The following is an 18426-nucleotide window of genomic DNA, read 5'->3' on the forward strand; positions in this document are numbered from 1 at the left end:
GTGATAATGTCAAGCTTTCACGTTAAAATGACCACAAATACAAACAAATGGTAACACTTTACATTAAGGGTGTATTTGTTAACAATTAGTTAATCCATTAGCTAACATGAACTAACAATGACCAATACTTTTATAGCATTTATTAATCTTAGCTAATGTTAATTTCAGCAATACATTTTTAAAGCAACACCTTGTAGTTTTTCGACCTTGAAATAATGTCTCTAAAATAATTTCAGTGGTAGAACAAATGGATATATTCTACTGCCTGAGCAGACTCAAAGTGGCTGCAACCACACTCAGTAAGTTCTGTGTTCGGGTCCGTACACACAGCCCCTCCCATCCTCTGCCTGTGGAAGAGTGCGTTCCAAACAACGTTTAGTAAACAAATTCAAGTGTATTGCACTGCCCACGGGAAGCTTATACAGTGACATCATTTACAACACTGGTAACAAACAATTGCGCTTCTCAACCACATGGGGGAACCGTGAGCAAAAGTTATAAAGTGTTGCTTTAAAATCAAATGTTGTGTCTGTTAGTGTTAACATTAGTTAATGCACCATGAACTAACATAAATAACTGTACTAACATTAACTAACATTAACAAGGACTAATAAATGCTGAAAAACAAAATCGTTCATTGTTAGTTAATATATTAGCTAATGCATTTACTAGGCTGTTAACAAATACAACCTTACTGTAAATTGTTACCAAAAATGTTTCACAAAATTTGTGTTAAAAAATAACGTGGAATCAATTTTATGAACTCTGACGTGACAGAGCATTCTGAATGATTCATAAAATGGCATATGTTGACACATGCTCAATCTTTTCACTGTAGAATTTCAGTCAGTATTCAAACATTTGGGGGAATTTCAGCTGAACCTCAAAATTCACATATGGCGTGACCGTGACATGTTATTCTCCTTTAGTTGTGGATAAATGAAAGTAAAATAAAAGTTATAGATCAGATTTTACCCATAAACATGTTTTGATTTTCTGCGTATGATTTATTACAGGAACTGAATGGGTTTTGAATAGGTGATCTCACAAGTGAAAAACGAAAAAAAAAGATACCGCTTAAGAAGAAAAACAGAGATGGCTGAAATGTCAGCCACTGAATGAGAGAGGGAGAGAGAGAGGGTGAGAGATAAACTTAAAGTTTAACAATAACAGTGTGACATCATAGGGTCCCTCCCTCCTGTTAATAATCCAGTATAGATGGTGCAGTCATACAAAAATCTCTCACAATCACATCAACAGAAGTATTTTCAAACATACCAACGCACTTTCTCTCACACACTCTTTGGGTTGACATGAACTTCTCTGGGGTCATTTAAAAGAACGAGAAGAGAACATATGATTTACGAAAGACAAACTGAATACGTTTAGAGAGGAGAATTGTGTGGACTATTGGAACTCTGTATTGGCTTTTCTCTGAGAAAACAGGACAACATGAAAGTCTTTCTCTTCCTCTTGCTGCTGAGACTGATTTCTGCAACAAAAGGTACAAAAGCGTTTGATTCTAGACAAGTTCCAGGATCATAAATATTTAGTAATATGTATGAATATTAATGTATTATATTATATAATTATATATTTTATGAATATATGATTTATTTATTTATTAGTTTATTATAGACTTTTTGTTTTATCTGTAAAAACAAGCAAGAATGTTTAAATGCACACCTGGTTATTGTTTGACAAAACAAATGTATGATATGAAATGCATGGAAATATGTGTACATGCATGTGTCTGTTGTAATGTGATCTCATTGAAGTCACAAGTCTTGTATGTGTGGTTCTAGTTAGAGGATGCAAGCTCAGCTGTTGTCAATATTTCTGTTTTTTCTTTTTCTTGTTTTCTTTTTTGGACTAAATTGTGCAATAATTTTCTGTAATTATGACCATCTTATGAGAGAGCACCAAATTGTGACCCTGCCTTTGAAATCCAGTAAAATCTCATAATCTAATTATGAGATAACAAGAAGTTTGATTTCAACCATTAATTTGACTACAATTTAAATGTTTGACATGGCCTTACTCAGTCATATTTAAAGATATCAATGTTATATTTTACCCAATGTTCCTTATATTTAATGTTCCTTTGTATATTTTGTAGGATGATTTTATGAACAGTAGAAAACAGCAAATCACCCAAAAATTGGTTTCAGCTGGGTTTTCACCAGGCAGAGTCACAAATTAATAAAACTTTCATTAGATGTCAATTGTGCATTCTGCAAAAAAAGAAAATGTTTGTGTGTGTGTTCTGTCTTGATTCGTCCAGGCAAGTTATTAGCACACTGATTTGTGTTTGCTGTTCCTGTTGAAGCCAAAAATCTGTTAGGATACTGTATTTATAACGAATAAATGGAGTGCCTGTAAGTCTTTACATGGATGTTAGCCAGATGTTGGATCTGCACTATTTAAATTGACTTTGAGTTTACTTTTAGTGTGTAATATCCAAAATGACTTCACACCCTGTTCAATGTTCCAGTGACTGGATTAGTTTTTTACTGTGTATCATGTGTAAGAACAGAACTGATAATTGACGATTAAAAATTCTGTTAATGGAAATAAAGCCAATAATATTAAGAATAGAATATTAAATATGTTATGCTATGACGTGGAATCTTTCCATGCGTTTTATGTTGCTGGCTTTTCAGAGTTTACCACAAGAATGAACTATGACACCATTTACAGTATAGAGATGTTATTAAGTAATGACCTTGACTTAAGGTCATTACTTAATGTCTTGACTTGACTAATTTGTTCCAGGCCATTCCTCTGTTACATGACCAGTTCGATTATGTCCAAATCTCCTGTTACTATAGGAATCCTTGTGTTTTCCAGTCATCATCGTCGTGTGTTGTACACACTTTGTTATTTTTCATTCACCTGTAATGACTTTCCTGTTTGGCTGACATCATAGGAAATAACTCATTGTATTAGACCACTGCTGTGGGTAATGCGTGATTTTTAAAATCCTGCCAATATTTAACACAACAATTTTATCCCAGCTAACACTGATTATTTTAATAATGTTTTTAGGATTTAAGATTGTGAAATTAGGATTAGTCAGGTTTGAGATGAAATGCTCTTGAGGGTGAACCTGACCTTTCAGCAGTCTAATGATGATAGTCCTTATGAACATCAGCATGCATTTTCTGTTCTCTTAGAAACATGTCACATTATACATAAACTGGGTAGTGTTTTGCATTTTACATTCACTTGAATTCTCAAAAAATCTAGTAGAAATTATTAAGAGAAAAACATGTGACAGTTATTGGCATGCACAAAACATTATTATAAAAAGAATGGTGACAACTCAGATTTGGTTTTGATTACATATTTAGTTTTCTTAGCAATTCGAGTTTATTGTAATATTGCTGAGATCACTTTTGAAACCCCATGAAAAGAGAAACAAATATGTTACTGGAGCTTTCTCTCAAGAGAAAAATCTAAGAAACGGGAGATGTCTCCATTTGTTTCCAATTAAATCACAATTGAGGTAATGAAGATAAATAATCTAATTCGTGATTTTCTTGTCATCCAAGTTCAGATCCTATGTGGTCTTTCTTTAACCATAAACACACGCATGCAACAACAAAATGCATGTTTTCTCACATTGTGACCTGGAGTCACATAACCCCAGATGATTTCTGACATATCTCTGCAGCGTGGCAGTTCATCCGCAGACCCCTGAGGGAATGACACAGAGAGCAGCTCTGATGTAAGGAAGAGGCTGTTTGTGTGCTGTAGAGCTCTGTGTTCAATGCCAGGGGTTTCCCTCACAGAGGTAACAACTTATTCTGGCACAGGACACTGTTTCATCAGATATTCTTTAGAAAGGCCAAGCACACCATTTACAAGAAACAAACCACTCGCACTGGGCTTCTTTCATGTGTTTGTGTTTTGTTGTCATAGTTAGCGAAAAAGGTAATAATAAGAACCGTATTAAATCATTGAGTGGGAGGCAGCTCGCTGGCAGGCGCATAGATACACAAGATTACATGGACTGTAATTGTAGATGTTTAGCTTTTTTGAAAGAGAAAATGTGACATCAGAATGTAATTCCGAATCTCTTGGCAAAAGCCTTCAAGATACAGATCACATAGCCTATCTGGTAATAGTTCTAGCTGAAGTTATTATTGAATGTGAAAGCTTGAACTGTACATGACATCTCTTCTCTGTTAGTGTGTGAATACAGGTTTGGTTAACCTGTGAGGGCTAAATATTCAAAAATATCCTACAAATATAGTAAAACATGTTAAAAGACTTATTTTAAAGGCTCACCAATTGACCAAATCGTTTGGATTTGCAGCTAATGATGTCAATAGGTTTGAATATGGCTTTAGCAAAGCAAAGGTGCATGCAGTTTCCAGGGACTGCATGTTCTAATGTATTAAACTTATTGCTTGAATTGCTGAATTGCTGAAACTGAACTGCTTTGGATTAAACTGTCAACCAAGATAATGTAAATGGTTAGGTTTAGAGTATTGCATAAAACACATTGTGTGTGTGTGTGTTTGTGTTGTCCTAGGGCAGGGACAAAACAAGAGGGTGCATATCAGTGCTTTTGGAGACACCATCACATTCAAGTTCTTGCAACCTCATGTGAACAGCCGATTGGAGGGATACATCCTTGGATATGGCAACAGTATGTTCTCCAAACAATTGATCCAACTACCTGAAGATGGACAACCCTTTGAAACTGAGAGAGGTATAAACGTGATCTTTTCTAGAGTTTCCTAAAGTTTGTAATGTATTAAAATCATTATCCCCTCTGCTGTATAGATGCTGAACCCAAATATCTGATTGCGGTGCAGTCAGCGAATGACGATGAACCAGCTAGAAAACAGTGTGCAGGTGAGCACCGCTTTATTAAAAAAAAATGATGTAATTAAAAACATACAGTAGCCTTATAATGATTTAACCTTTAAGTATAACATTTGAAGATGATGGCTAAGAAATGTTCCACAAACATACTTTTCATGTTCAAATTTGTCTTTGGCTGTCTGTATAGAGTATAATGCATTTTAGGGGATTTCTCAACTCTTACCTCTAGGAAAAGTGGATCTGGAGAAACCATTACACATTGTGATCGGCTCGGTAACAGACTCTTCGGTGCTTCTGTCTTGGGGGACTCTACTGACAACCCCCTTCATGGATTCCATTGTGGAAGATTGTGTTGAAGATGGGTATGTGTTTAACCGTGTGTATGTGCATGTCATTGAATTGTGCATTTGGGTTTGATCAGTTTGTTGTTGACCTTCTGTGAAATGTTCATTTATTTAACTGACAAGAGACCCACAGCGGTTGCAGGAACGTGTGCAGATGCCTACAGAGTACTGAGAACAAAAAACAGACACCCTGATAACACACAGTGAAGGACAACCGGCTTTTAACAATATACAGAGTAAAAACTGAGGAAAAACACAGTCATAAAATAAGCAGATGTTTTTAAAAAAACATAGTACATCTTGCACATGTACTACTGCACATCGCATCATGGCTGGGACTTTTCTAATATTTTTATGCCAAGAGAATCATATTTTTGAACCCAATCGCAGCCCCTAAAAAAACCTTCACACTACGCTTTTTGTGTGTTTATTAAAACATTATTTGCTTTTTGATTTCATCTGTTATTTTTATGAGGACTGTTGGATTGTTCCTATAATGTTGGTCACTGCATGGGGACATTTGGTCATACAAACACATTGGAAAGGCTAGTGGAAAGCTTAACCTCAGCCCTCTATTAAACAAACAACGTGATCCTTCTACTCTATAAAACCCCTTGCCAGAGACACTGGCAAAAACTGGAAAAAAACAACAGCCTGGATCGTTATTGGTTATGTATTTAGTGAAATCATGGTGTTTTGGATGGTTGCTTACGGGCCCCAATCCATTATGATTTATGCTTGGTTCTCTCCTTCAGGATGCCTTTACATGTGTTTATTGGTGTGCGTGTATGTGATTGCCTAGAAAAGTTGCATAATTAAATGAACATGAACAAGTTGCTTTAGTTAAACAATCATTTTACAGATAGCCTAATGCAAAGTTAAATCCTAATCTTACATAAAACTTTAATGTTATTCTTTTGCAGCCTTCTTGCACTGGTGTTTCCATCAGAATTCTAATTTTAGTTTCTAAAATCTGTTTTTCTTTTGTCTCCACTCAGACAGTTCACTGTGCGCTACAGGGAGAAGGAACCCAGCAATAACTGGAACTACCAAACCTGTCCAACCACCAGCACGGTCATAGACCACCTTAAACCAGATGCTCTGTATGAGTTTGAGGTCCGAGCAGACACTGAAACCAAAAGTGGAGACTGGAGCCCACCAGTTATCCATAACACAGCAGGTGTGTCCCATCACAAATCCTGTTTCAAAATGATGTTGTCAGTTCTATTTTTTAATTCACCTCACCTCACCTCACCTCATCGTCTCGTCTCATCACATCACATCACATCACCTCACCATCTCATCTTATTATTTTGCTTTAATAATATATGGATAGCTTTGGTATAGATTTCCACAAGACATGTCTCTTCACATCTTCTCACCCGTTGCAAGAATCTATTGTAACATTCTTAAGAGTTTCAAAAGAGATTTCAACGATGTCTTGATCCCATTTGTTAAAATACCAAAGTCTGCAGTCAAAAGATAACGATGTCAATAAAAAAGGTTTTTTTTCCAGCCTCCAACTGGCCTCTTGAATCCACATTAATTTGTTATAGTTTTACGCTCTTGATTCAAAATTACACACTTTTGTTAGCTATTGTTAGCTACTGTATGAGTTTTCTTTTTTTTACCAAAGTTTTATTTACTTATTTCTCTTACAGATCAAATAATTGATGAACCGTTCGAAGAACTGAATCAAGCAAAGCCTAAGGTGAGCAGCTGTGCCCTATTGAGACATGTTTTCTCTCTCTCTCTCTCTCTCTCTCTCTCTCTCTCTAATCTTGGATGTTCTTTCAAAGCAGAAGCCAGATCAATCATTATCCTTCCCAGCAGTCCCAGGTAAAATACTTTCATTTTCTTCCGGAACACAGCCAGTGATATTAATAATGTATATGAAGTATATCATGACTTTTCCTGCCACTTCTCAGTCTTGAAGAACATCACCCAGGTCAAACCAGCTCCCCTCATCAGACAAACTCTTCCACCAGATCCCTGGATAACTTCAGGTAACCCCACACCTTATATTCTTTGAATTCAAGCATAATATAACACAAGGAAAATTGAATTTAAGCATACTGTACTGCTGTAGTTTAATATTTTCTTTCAAATAGCATGTTAAACAATATGGAGGTTCAAGCAGTCTTATGCTACAGTACATTGTTTCCATATGACCTTACTGTGTAGCATGTGAGTTATCACCTAGAAAATAAATATGGTTATTTTGGCTTCTATTTCAACAATCATGTGCACCTGTTTTTCCTTCATTCATTTCTCAATAATACATCCCTGATCCTGCACAGTGAGCCATATGTTTTTCTTCGTCTCTATATGTTCAAAGGTCCCCTGCCACTGAAGTTTTCAGCATAAATTCCAAATGAATGTTCTAGTTGTGTATTGAAATTCCATATGTAGATAACTTTCCAAGAGGCGGACTGTCAAACTGGAAAAACTATTTTATTAAACTTTATTTTTATTGACTTGGCATGAAGCAACTCAAAAAATCAAAAAATCTTATTATGACATTATAACATTTGGGATTTAATCTAAATGGCGAAATCAACCAATGATTATAATCATGATTCTTCTAAACAAATTAAATTAAAAATAAATAGATGCTGAAATCTGTATTTTATTGAGATAAAAATCTCTCTTTGATTCACGTGACAGGAAATTTATGCACACCATCTCTCACCATGACCAAATGGAAATGAATGTCCAACTTTTTTCAGTTTTATACTCCAGCTGTGTCACTGAATGTCTATAATACCAAAAGCATATGTCCTCTGTTTTCTATTTTCAATTCTCTTCACAGAAGCAGAGAAAGTCACAACAGCTTTTATCTCTCCCGAAGATCTGATCCCCTCCACACAGCCCCCTGCATTCCCTCAGGCACCTATTCTCCTTCCCACACCAAAGACCGCAAGCACGGTGCAACATAAAAAGTCCACCAGTCAACCCAGTACAACCAAACCAGTTCCAGATAATAGTGTAACTCCACAACAACCACTGACAACCCATCAACCTAGTTTTACCCAACCACAAACCAGTACACTTCACAGCACAACCCATCCACAAACAAGTACACATGTTTCAACCGAAGATCAATATACAACCAAGCAGCAACTGATCACAGTTCAACAGCAACTTAGTAAAACAACATCCAACCCAATTTCAACACAAACAAATCCACCACCTCCTCAAAGCACTGTCCAGGAGCACCCCACCCCTCCTAAGGAACAAGACACCATTACTCAGGACAATCGCCACACGGGAGAAATTCAGCCCAGTACCAAACTGCAACGATTGAGACCAATCCTTCGTTCACGAGGCACGTCCAAACAACAAACCACTGACTCTTATTACTTCCATAGAACCACCTCTTTCTATCCGTCTAGCACAATAACACTCTTTGAACAGAAGCCGAACACCAAATCACCAACAACACACACATATATGTCCACCAATGGCTATTCTCTATCAAGTACATTTTTGACACCACCCACTACTCCAGCATCCAAGCAGGATGACGTAGTGTCAGTGCAGACAACCGATACTAACAAACATTCAATCTTTAGTACCAAGTCATTCATTTCTAAAGAATTTTCTACATTTCCTCATCACACAAATGAAGAACAAGAACCAACTTTACACCCCATACAACCACCTACCATCTTATGGTACCAGCTCCATAGCCCCAGCACCACGACACAGAGTTCCAGCACTTCTAAACACCACCCGAATTCTACCCTAACTGCTAAACACTACCCAAATATTTCTAAAACTGCTGAACATTCCCCAAAAACTGAATCCCAGTTTGCAAATCTACCACCTAACCATAAAGAACAGTTACCAGGTACCTCCAGAAACCTGGAACTGAAGCCTACAAGGTCAAAGCCTTTCATCAAATCTGATGATAATCAGGATTCACCAGTGCCAAATGAGGTGGCCAGTAGGAACCGGGGTAATGATGTCACTTTTTTAATTTGTTAGCTATGCTGTTTGTCACCTCTCCGTGTTAACCACATAAACCTTCATCGTACACAATAAACATCAACATCACAATTCAAGGCTGGATTGTCACCAAGTATCACCTTCACTTTCGAATGTCATCCTGCAACGTGCCATCGCCCCACAGTCGTCTTTAAACCATCAGCCACCAGCTCTGACATCACACCATCCCATGCATTTACCTGCCCGACTGTTTCATACGCCATTAATATCCACTGTTGTCACTGTCTTGATGCTACGCACACTACTGTATGTCCTGCACCTTCTCTTTTAGATCTGTTGGCCTCTGTCTCTGAAGAGGTTACTGTTGGAGAATCTAGCTTAAACTGGTAGTTGTATTCTGGAACACGGAGCTACTTTTTACAATAAATACAATAACTACAATAGCGAATACTTTTTGCAATAAGGAACAGACAGTTGTTTTTTAGAGGTATAATAGAGTCTAGTAGCTTGGGCCAGTAAAGACAACCGAGAAATAGTTCACCTTCAAAATAAAAAATCTGTCATCATTTACTCACCCTGTTGTCATTTTAAACCTGTGTGATTTTCTTTCTACTGCAAAACACAAAAGAAGATATTTTGAAAAATGTCAGTACCCGAAAACCTTTGGTCCCCATTGACTTCTATTGCAGGGATACAAAACCAGTGCAAGTCAACGGGGACCAATGGTTTTCTGTTACCAGCATTTTTCAAAATATCTTCTTTTGTGTTTGCAGAAGAAAGAAAGACATTCAGGTTTGAAATGACAAGAGCGTGAGTAAATGATGACAGAACTTTAATTTTCAAGGTGAACTATTCCTTTAAACCTGCTCGAAACAATATGCATTGTGTATTATTCAATTTAATATAATACTGTAATATATTCACAATGCATTATTCTTTATATTTTAAATGATATATTAAATGAGTTACTACAAAGGGTCCAATATCATAAAGGACCAGCTACTGTGTGCCACAGCTACCGCTTTAAACTGGATTTAAGCAGATTTTAAGCTCATTAAGCCTTTAACCCTCAATCACATTCTCTTCTCCATGGCTGACTGTGTTTTGGTTTATTTAGGCAGAGGTATCTTCCGCAACTCTTCTTCTGTGTCCCGACCCTTGGCGCGAAATGTGACACACAGACTGAGGCCGAACGGCCGTGTCTCTCTGCCTACAAATACCTTAATGCACCAAAACTTCACTTTGAACAGGAAAATGGGTATACAAACTTTGCAGTCTTACACTGATTCAAACACTATTTTTAAGTGAGACATTAAACTATCATTGCTTTTGCTTTTATGATTCCAAATCACAAATTTGTTCGTTCATTTATTTTCTGTCTCTAAGCAGGGTCCAAAATTAGCACGCCAAGCTCAAATAAATAATGAATAATGTTTTAGACAAGTCGAAGAACTATTTTTCTTTTCTGTCTGACACAAGTGAAGTAAACAGTTACCTCACCTACCTTAGAGAAAACTTGACCATCAGATTTTAATGGCCATAACTTTAGAACATAATGTGATGATGCGTTCCTGCCGAGCCACTGAAATCAAAATATAAAAACAATTTTGAGAGAGGTGCCATTTCATTAAAAGACCGACCAATGAATGGTGTTATGTTTTCTGCAAATACTGTATGCTAAAAGTTGTAAATTTGAAAGAAAACCAAATAATATATATAAAAGCAATAGCTAAACATTTAATTTAGTGCTATTTATAGGCATGGAAAACATGTTTATTATAAAGAAGTAACTGGGTCACTGTTTATTTCACATGCTTTTTTTGGGTGGGTTTTGTATTGAATTCTTTTAGGAACTCTCAGGACCTGTTGACATGATTCATGTGTTATCTGCAGGGAAAAGACACACAATCTCTCTCTTTCTGCCAGACGTCTGTTTCTCATCATTTTCTTCCACACGCTGCCATTTAATTCTGCACAACAGCTGATCACCCCTGTGACACTTATTATTTCATCTGAAACTCTTCAATTTAATGTTTTTCTCATTTAAGTCCATCTTCTTCCTTTCGTGTCTGATTCCTGATCTCTTACTGTCCATCAAATATTATCAAGTACAAATGTTTTTAGGACATATTTTTAATATTTTTGTCAGTATTTCCACAGTATTGTTGTTATGCCTTTTGAATGTTGACATGTGGTTTGGATGGATTTCAATAGTCATTTGAAATGGTTTTGCCTTAACAGCCTTTTGTTTTCTGACAGTACCCAGCGGTGAGCGCATTATAGGCCTTTGGGGGGCCAAACCTCAGAAGGAACCCAAAAAGAATCGTGGTAAATTAATCTCACCTTTAAATAGAGATGTTAGGTTCTCAAAAACCTGCTATTAATTTGTTGTTGAAATGTTTCCAGTGACTGATTAGATAAGTAAAAAACTGCACTGCTGTCCTGTCTGTCCAATGTAAGCATTGTTTTTTCAATCTCAGTACTGTTGGACACATGCAACTCCTGCATGAATGTAGATGTAAACATTATAGATGCCATCCCTTATATTTGAATCAATATATAATGAATCAATGTTAAATTGGTTATTTTCAACATTGATTCAACATTAAATCAATTATCTTTGCTATCTGGGATTAGTTTTATCTTGTAAAGTGGCCACATCCATCACAGTCCATGTAATTTGAGAGTCAAAGAAAATAAGTCGTAACCTTGGTGGTGTTTTTATGCTTGAGTTTATAGAGCTGTTATGCCGTCCTGTTCTAAAGAACTGTGAACCCAATTGCTTGGATACAGTTTTAACATGATGTTAAAGATGTATGTCCCTGTTTGGTAGAAAAGCCGCTTCCCTCGCAGCTGTATTTTACGATTATTCTAGGCCAAATAAAATATTTATGTGCTGTTCATGTCAAAGTGGATTTTAAGGGCTTAACAAGTCAGTCATTGATAAAATCAAGCCAAGCAATGATGAGAACCCTCTTTATATTCTCTCCCTCACTCACGGACAATCACTCTGCCCCAATCAATGACAACATTAAAACTATACAATAAAGAGCCAAATCCTTCTGACCTGACTCGATTGCTCATCCATTGCGACTTTTATTAGGTTTACTTTTCTCAAAACATCTGGCAGACATGCGATCACTTGATGGACTAAAAAGAAAATCTAAAATTGTTCTCCAACTTTTCTTGAAAACCTTCTATTCATCCTAAATTGAGTGCCTGGTAAAAATTAGAGATTGAAATATTTTGGAAATTGCATATTGGAATAATGTGCCTTTGGAGAGTCGCGATGTTGGGAGTAATTATGTTTGGGATTGATTTATTGGTGTGCTTTGATGCATATTGTCCTACTTTGACTGAGTACCCAGCATTATGGTCATGTAGTTCTGCACTCCATCAAAGCGTTGGTCCCTCAGAGCCCATCTTGGATAACTCACAGTCCTGACAGTTTGGCCAACATTATATCATCTCATTTGGCTCACGCAGTATACTGACTGTGCGGACGTTGGCCTCACATGCAGTGTTCTTGTAATTTCATCCATGTGAATGTTGTGCAGAGCTTTACTTTCACTTCTGTTCTATGTGTTATTGGCCTTGTATAGTCATAATGTGTGGTTAGCCCCATTCAGGCTGCTGGGATTTTAAAAGTGAAAATATGAAACGAAAAAGAACACAATGTCAAAAAGTCACTGCATAGTTTTGTTTGTGGTTTCACTTCATGTTACTGGGCGTGCAAACTGGATCTTTATGCTTAGCCAAAAGTTTGATTCAGGAGGATCTTCTACTAACCTGCGCTTCTCTTTTACAGGGAAGACAAAGACGAACCAGGTGTCAGAAAGTAAAGAAAAGGGTGAGGACACTATGTTGCACAATGAGACTGACCATAACAATGAGGGTGCATTCCACGGAATCTTAACATAATTCTTTTCCCGTTCACCTTCAGAAAATGTAATTGATCTGAAGCAGATGGAACCAGTTCCACTGAAACCTTTAGCTCCACCCACTACTGAGAAACCATTCTATCAGGAGACTACACTGACACCACTACAATTGACTTTTAATGGTATGCACAAATGTCCATGTGATTTGTAGATTTACAGTATTTATAGCGAACTGCATTAAAGTCAAGACACTTGATGTTCACTTAAAAGTATTGCCATGGAAAGATGCAAGATTTCTTTCATGTTTGAAAGAGTATTGCACTGCAAAAAATGACTTTCTTACTTAGTCTTTTTTTCTTGTTTTCCAGTAAAAATGTCTACAAATTCTTGAATCAAGATGCATTTTCTTGATGAGCAAAATGACCTAAGAAAATAAGTCTTGTAAGCAAAAAAAATAAGTCAAGCAAAAAAATCTGCCAATGGGGTAAGAAAAATAATCTTGAATTAAGGTTTACCTTTTTCTTAGTCATTCAATTCAAGATTATTTTTCTTACCCCATTGGCAGATTTTTTTGCTTGTTTTAAGCACAAATTCACTGAAATTTCATATTTTTTTACTAAAAACAAGACTTATTTTCTTAGGTCAGTTTGCTCATCAAGAAAATGCTTCTTGATTCAAGAATGTTTAGACATTTTTACCGGAAAAAAAGACTAAGAAAGTCATTTTTTGCAGTGTGACGTTTCTGTCTTTGAATCTTAGGGAGTCGTTTTGACACAGGTGATAACTCCTCGGTGTTCAGTCCTCATCCTGTGTCTGAAATAGATGCAATGGGGAGAAAACGCTTTGTAGGTAAGAACTTCAGCAAAAGTATTTACAGTAAATACTACACCAACTGCACTTTGAAACATGACATCAGAACTACGACCTGAATTTACAGGGTTGTTTTATAAATCACAGTTTTTTAAGAAAGTCTTTTGTGATTGGTTATGTAATAGGCAGATCAGATGACTGTTGGGCCTCTGATTCTCTTTGCAGCTCCTCATGTGATCTATAAAACCGACAAACGTCCGGAGGAGCCCTGCTCCGTCACACACTCTCTCAGCTACTTCCCTGATGAGGAAGTGGGATACTTGAACGTCACTGGCCCACCCAAGACTCCTCCTTCCAACGTTACTGTGGTAACGGTGGAGGGATGCCCTTCTTTTGTTATCATTGACTGGGAAAAAACTGACAACGAGACCAAAGGTAGATGGAGCGTTTTATTTTTGTGATTACTGGCGTGAATGAGAGAGAATAATATAAAAAGAGGAAAGTAATCAGGAAACTGAAAAAGTGTTTGCATTGCTCGATATGACGAGTAATCCCAGAACACACATGAGCATCAGTTGGAACAGCCTGTAAAATAAAGTTTTATGATATAATTGCTGACAGATTTTATTACTGATTTGACACATCCAATTAAAATCATGACAAGCAGCTGTGGAAATTTTGGGTCTTTCCTCATTCAACTCACTAGAATATCTATTTGTATGTTGTTGACTTTAAAGAACCAGTGTGTAGTTTTTTGGAGGATCTATTGACAGAAGTGCAGGATAATATACATAACTATGTCTTCAGAGGTGTATAAAGACCTTACATAATGAAGCGTTATGTTTTCTTACCTTAGAATGAGCTATTTCTATCTACATGCACTCCTTGCATTGAATGTTGTTGACATGCCGCCATGTTGTTTCTACAGTAGCCCTAAATAGAAGAACTGCTCTACAGAATGTGTTTCGTAAATACGTTATCTCATTCGGGAGAGAAGCGAAAATGTGACGACATCTTAATCCTCTCTTGGCCTCCGTAGTGCTTCGAAAGGGAGGGGGAAGGGATGGAGTGAGCAGTTGGTAGCAATTTGCAACCTCACCGCTAGATGCCGCTAATAATTACACACAGCACCTTTAAAGAAATGAACTGCCTGGAGGCATTGCCACGATGGCCACAGAGTATTTTTTATCAATCAAAGATTAAAAAAACGTTTTCTTTTGTTTCGTCTTGAAAGAATATGAGGTTGAATCCACCACCAAGGGTCCACATGGAAAGGAGGTGTCCATTGTGACAACAAATCAAACGCATACAGCAGTGGAGAACCTGAAACCAGAGAGCAGGTATGAACACACAAACATGATGATGGGAACCTTTCATTGTGTAACTCAAATCTAAATAATATAAAAGAAGATTTTATTTAATCACGTCTCTTCAGGTTTAAAGGGGTGATATGGCGCAAACACGTGTTTTTCTGTGTCTTTGGTGTGTTATAAGTTGCCCATGCATGTATTAGACATGTAAAATTGCACAAATGAAAGTATCGGAACAAAAGATGCATTCTATCTAAAAGCAAATGCTCACCCAGACCTGCCTGAAACGCCTCGTGTAACCACACCCCCACAAATCTACATCAGTTCATGGTATGAGTTGACTAAGACCGCCCAAATGTAACGCAAGTAAGGTTGGCGTACCTGTCAGTACAATTGCTTGGGAACATGATGTTCCAAATATGGTAAGAGACATTACATTTCCGTCACACGCTTGCAGTATTCGACCAATCACTACGCACTGGTTAACTGGCCAATCATAGCACACCTCGCTTTTCAGAGCGACGAGCTTAGTAAAAAATCCACGCGTTTCGGAGGCGGGGCAAAGAGGAGATACAAACATGCAAGGTATGTGGAAAATACAGTGGTTTTGAACCTTAAATTGTGTATACACATTACATTACATCTAAAACAAACAATAATATTCGTTTTAGCCATGTCATATGACTCCTTTAATACCTGTCAACAAACATTACATTCTAAAAGTGACTTTTTGATTTACAATTTTACATATGTATTTGGCAGATGCTTTTTTTACTGCAGCAACTTTAATTACTAATAAAAAAAGTATTTCGTATTCTATGGGAGTCAAACACATGATCTTGATGTTGTTAGTGTCATATTCCTAACTAAGCTACCGGGGTATCAAAGCACCATGATATTGAATCTGAAAAGTTGTTCTCTTGCAGCTATGAATTCAAAGTGACACCCAAGAATGAGCTCGGTTCAGGCCCAGCCAGTGACCCGGTCACCTTCAGTACTGAGTCAGGTAAGAAGAGTAGAAATGTTAAATTCACTCTCCTTTATGGTCTACGACTCTTTCTGTTCTAGATGTTTTATGATTTTTGCAGATTTTCAATTAAGATTTTGTTTTACAAATGTTTCTGGTTCGTTCTATCATATACCTGTATTATTTGCTTTCTTCCATGCACAAAAAGTAAATGTTTAGCCGAAGCCATCAAAATTTGAAGGACTTACTGAAGTGATATTGAACTGTAATGCATACTGGCAACACACCTGGAACTACATGCAGTACAGTTGTAATTCACTCATGCGAAAATAAAATCAGGCAGTGTAATTTACGAATGAAAGATCAAGTTCACAGTTCCATGAAATAGGCAATGAACTGTTTTTGAAATGAATGGATAATTACCATTTAAGCATCACTGTCAGCAAGTAATGTGCTGGAAAGTAATGTGACTAATATTAAAATAATAGGTTCAATATGTTTACCTCTCTGTGTGCATTGCAGTCATTCAGGTGAAAGTACTAAATGGGCCAGGTTTCCAAAAAATAATGAAAGCCACAAGCATACTGACACAGACTCTGGAAAAGTGTACATCATGAAAACTCAGACGGCTTTGGAATTTAGTAACTTTGTTAAAATAAGTCTAAATGCATGTCATTTTCAAGTCTTGAGTGTATGTCTGACTTATAGTTGATGTATAGCCTAATCTACGTAGCCACATAAAAAATGGTTGTATCAAATCAATAGAAAAGACTACATTTTACTGAGGTGCTGTTTTTCGTAAGTTTTTAGAACACTCGTATATAAGCCAAATCAAAATGAAAAAAAATGAATATGTTTTTCTCTGTATCGCAGCTGATCCTCGCGTGAGTGAGATTCCCACTGGTAAGTGCTCATGCTTATCCATAATGAAGTCCTACTGTACATGTGTGTTCAATTTGAATGTGCTCTACAGGTAAAAATGCTATTTGGTCATCGTTTCCATTCAAGGCGGACTCATACTCCGAGTGCAACGGGAGGCAGTACATAAAGCGAACCTGGTACCGCAAATTTGTAGGTATCCAGTTGTGCAACTCTCTTAGATACAATATCTACCTAAGTGACTCTCTCAAAGGTCAGTACTTTACCCTTCATTGACCCACCAGGCATTTTTACGCCAACTTCGGTCACTAAATCATTGTTTCGTAACGTTCATTACTAGGAAAGTTCTACAGCATAGGAGATCTGGCAGGGAATGGAGAAGACCACTGTCAGTTTGTTGACTCATTCCTGGATGGACGAACCGGAGGTCCTCTTGCGCCAGACCAGTTACCACCCAGACAAGGTTTTATCAGAAGCATTTCCAAACACAAACAGACAATCTTACCAAGACAATAGATTTAATGATTTCTTCTCCCCTGTTAAGGCTTTTTTCGGGCCGTGCGTCAAGAGCCTGTGCAGTTTGGCGAGATCGGAGGAAATTCGCTTATCAACTACGTGGCCTGGTATGAGTGTGGGATACCCATTCCTGGAAAGTGGTAGGACTCCGACCAGATGAAAAACATGACCAGTAAAAAACATCAGGACAAAAAGAACCGGTTTTGTTACATAATGAATGTGTACAGAAATGTAGTATGCATCTTTTTACCAGGCACATATAAAATTATTTATAATCACACACAGCGCATAAAATACAGAGAAATTAATGTTACGAGTATAAGTAAGAGTATAATGTTTTTGAGAATATAGGGTAGCAGGCTCCCTGAAAGGCTAAAGCAAATGTGTATATTATTTATCATAATGTTGAATATACCCAACAATGGTTACCCAAACACTAAAAACAAAAATGATGAAGGATAAATATTTTCTTAAATATGCCAGGCCAAATCACATTGTTTCAGGTTAAAAACTAGTTAATCTCTGTGAAAAGCACGTGTGGCATACTGTCAATTACCATTTTTTTCATGTAATTATGTTGTAAGTATACTATGTATCGATATAAGGAACACATAGGTTTGGAGGATCTGTTGTTTTGTACAGAAGTTGGATGACTCATTTAATAATTTCCAGAGAAAGCTTTAAAATGTAAAATTTCATAAAACGTTTTACATTGAAAGCTTTGTTTTTGTAAGGTTAAATGACTCTGCTTTTACCAATAAACGCACAAGCAGCTGTTTTATGATTTTTCTGTGGCTAGTTAAAAACGATTTTTCAGTCAATGAAAATATCCGATATGGTTTTTCCTTATGTTTCTGTATATTTGATACTTGCTCTGCAAAACAAACCATTAAAAATTATTAAAAAAAAAAAGATGAACATACAGCAGATAA

The 18426-nt window shown here is 36.8% G+C and overlaps 1 protein-coding gene across 4 annotated transcripts; it reads left to right on the top strand.

The window, feature by feature from the left end:
• Positions 1 to 1224: 1224 nt before the first annotated feature.
• Positions 1225 to 18406, top strand: LOC130555550 (target of Nesh-SH3). 4 transcript variants are annotated; one of them, XM_057335848.1, is made up of 21 exons: positions 1225 to 1504; positions 4541 to 4720; positions 4795 to 4866; positions 5066 to 5198; positions 6179 to 6360; positions 6842 to 6891; positions 6983 to 7019; positions 7109 to 7186; positions 7993 to 9141; positions 10249 to 10389; positions 11391 to 11459; positions 12940 to 12981; positions 13075 to 13194; positions 13772 to 13861; positions 14048 to 14257; positions 15057 to 15162; positions 16059 to 16138; positions 16973 to 17002; positions 17073 to 17231; positions 17319 to 17441; positions 17523 to 18406. In XM_057335848.1, the coding sequence occupies exons 1-21, from the start codon at positions 1453 to 1455 to the stop codon at positions 17636 to 17638; spliced, it is 3219 nt and encodes a 1072-aa protein (XP_057191831.1). In that variant the 5' UTR covers positions 1225 to 1452; the 3' UTR covers positions 17639 to 18406. The 4 variants fall into 4 exon arrangements, with proteins under 4 accessions (XP_057191831.1, XP_057191832.1, XP_057191833.1 ...); XM_057335849.1 differs by having other exon boundaries at positions 7996 to 9141; XM_057335851.1 differs by having other exon boundaries at positions 1226 to 1504; positions 7993 to 8512; positions 10253 to 10389.
• Positions 18407 to 18426: the final 20 nt, after the last annotated feature.

Source organism: Triplophysa rosa, linkage group LG6, assembly GCF_024868665.1.
Source record: "Triplophysa rosa linkage group LG6, Trosa_1v2, whole genome shotgun sequence".
In the NCBI taxonomy this organism is placed as follows: Eukaryota; Metazoa; Chordata; class Actinopteri; order Cypriniformes; family Nemacheilidae; genus Triplophysa; species Triplophysa rosa.

Coding starts and splice junctions, on each gene's coding strand:
- LOC130555550 (XM_057335848.1), top strand. CDS start 1,453: ATGAAAGTCTTTCTCTTCCTCTTGCTGCTGAGACTGATTTCTGCAACA. Junction 4,867..5,065: donor AGCTAGAAAACAGTGTGCAG/GTGAGCACCGCT, acceptor TCTTACCTCTAG/GAAAAGTGGATCTGGAGAAA. Junction 6,361..6,841: donor AGTTATCCATAACACAGCAG/GTGTGTCCCATC, acceptor TTTCTCTTACAG/ATCAAATAATTGATGAACCG.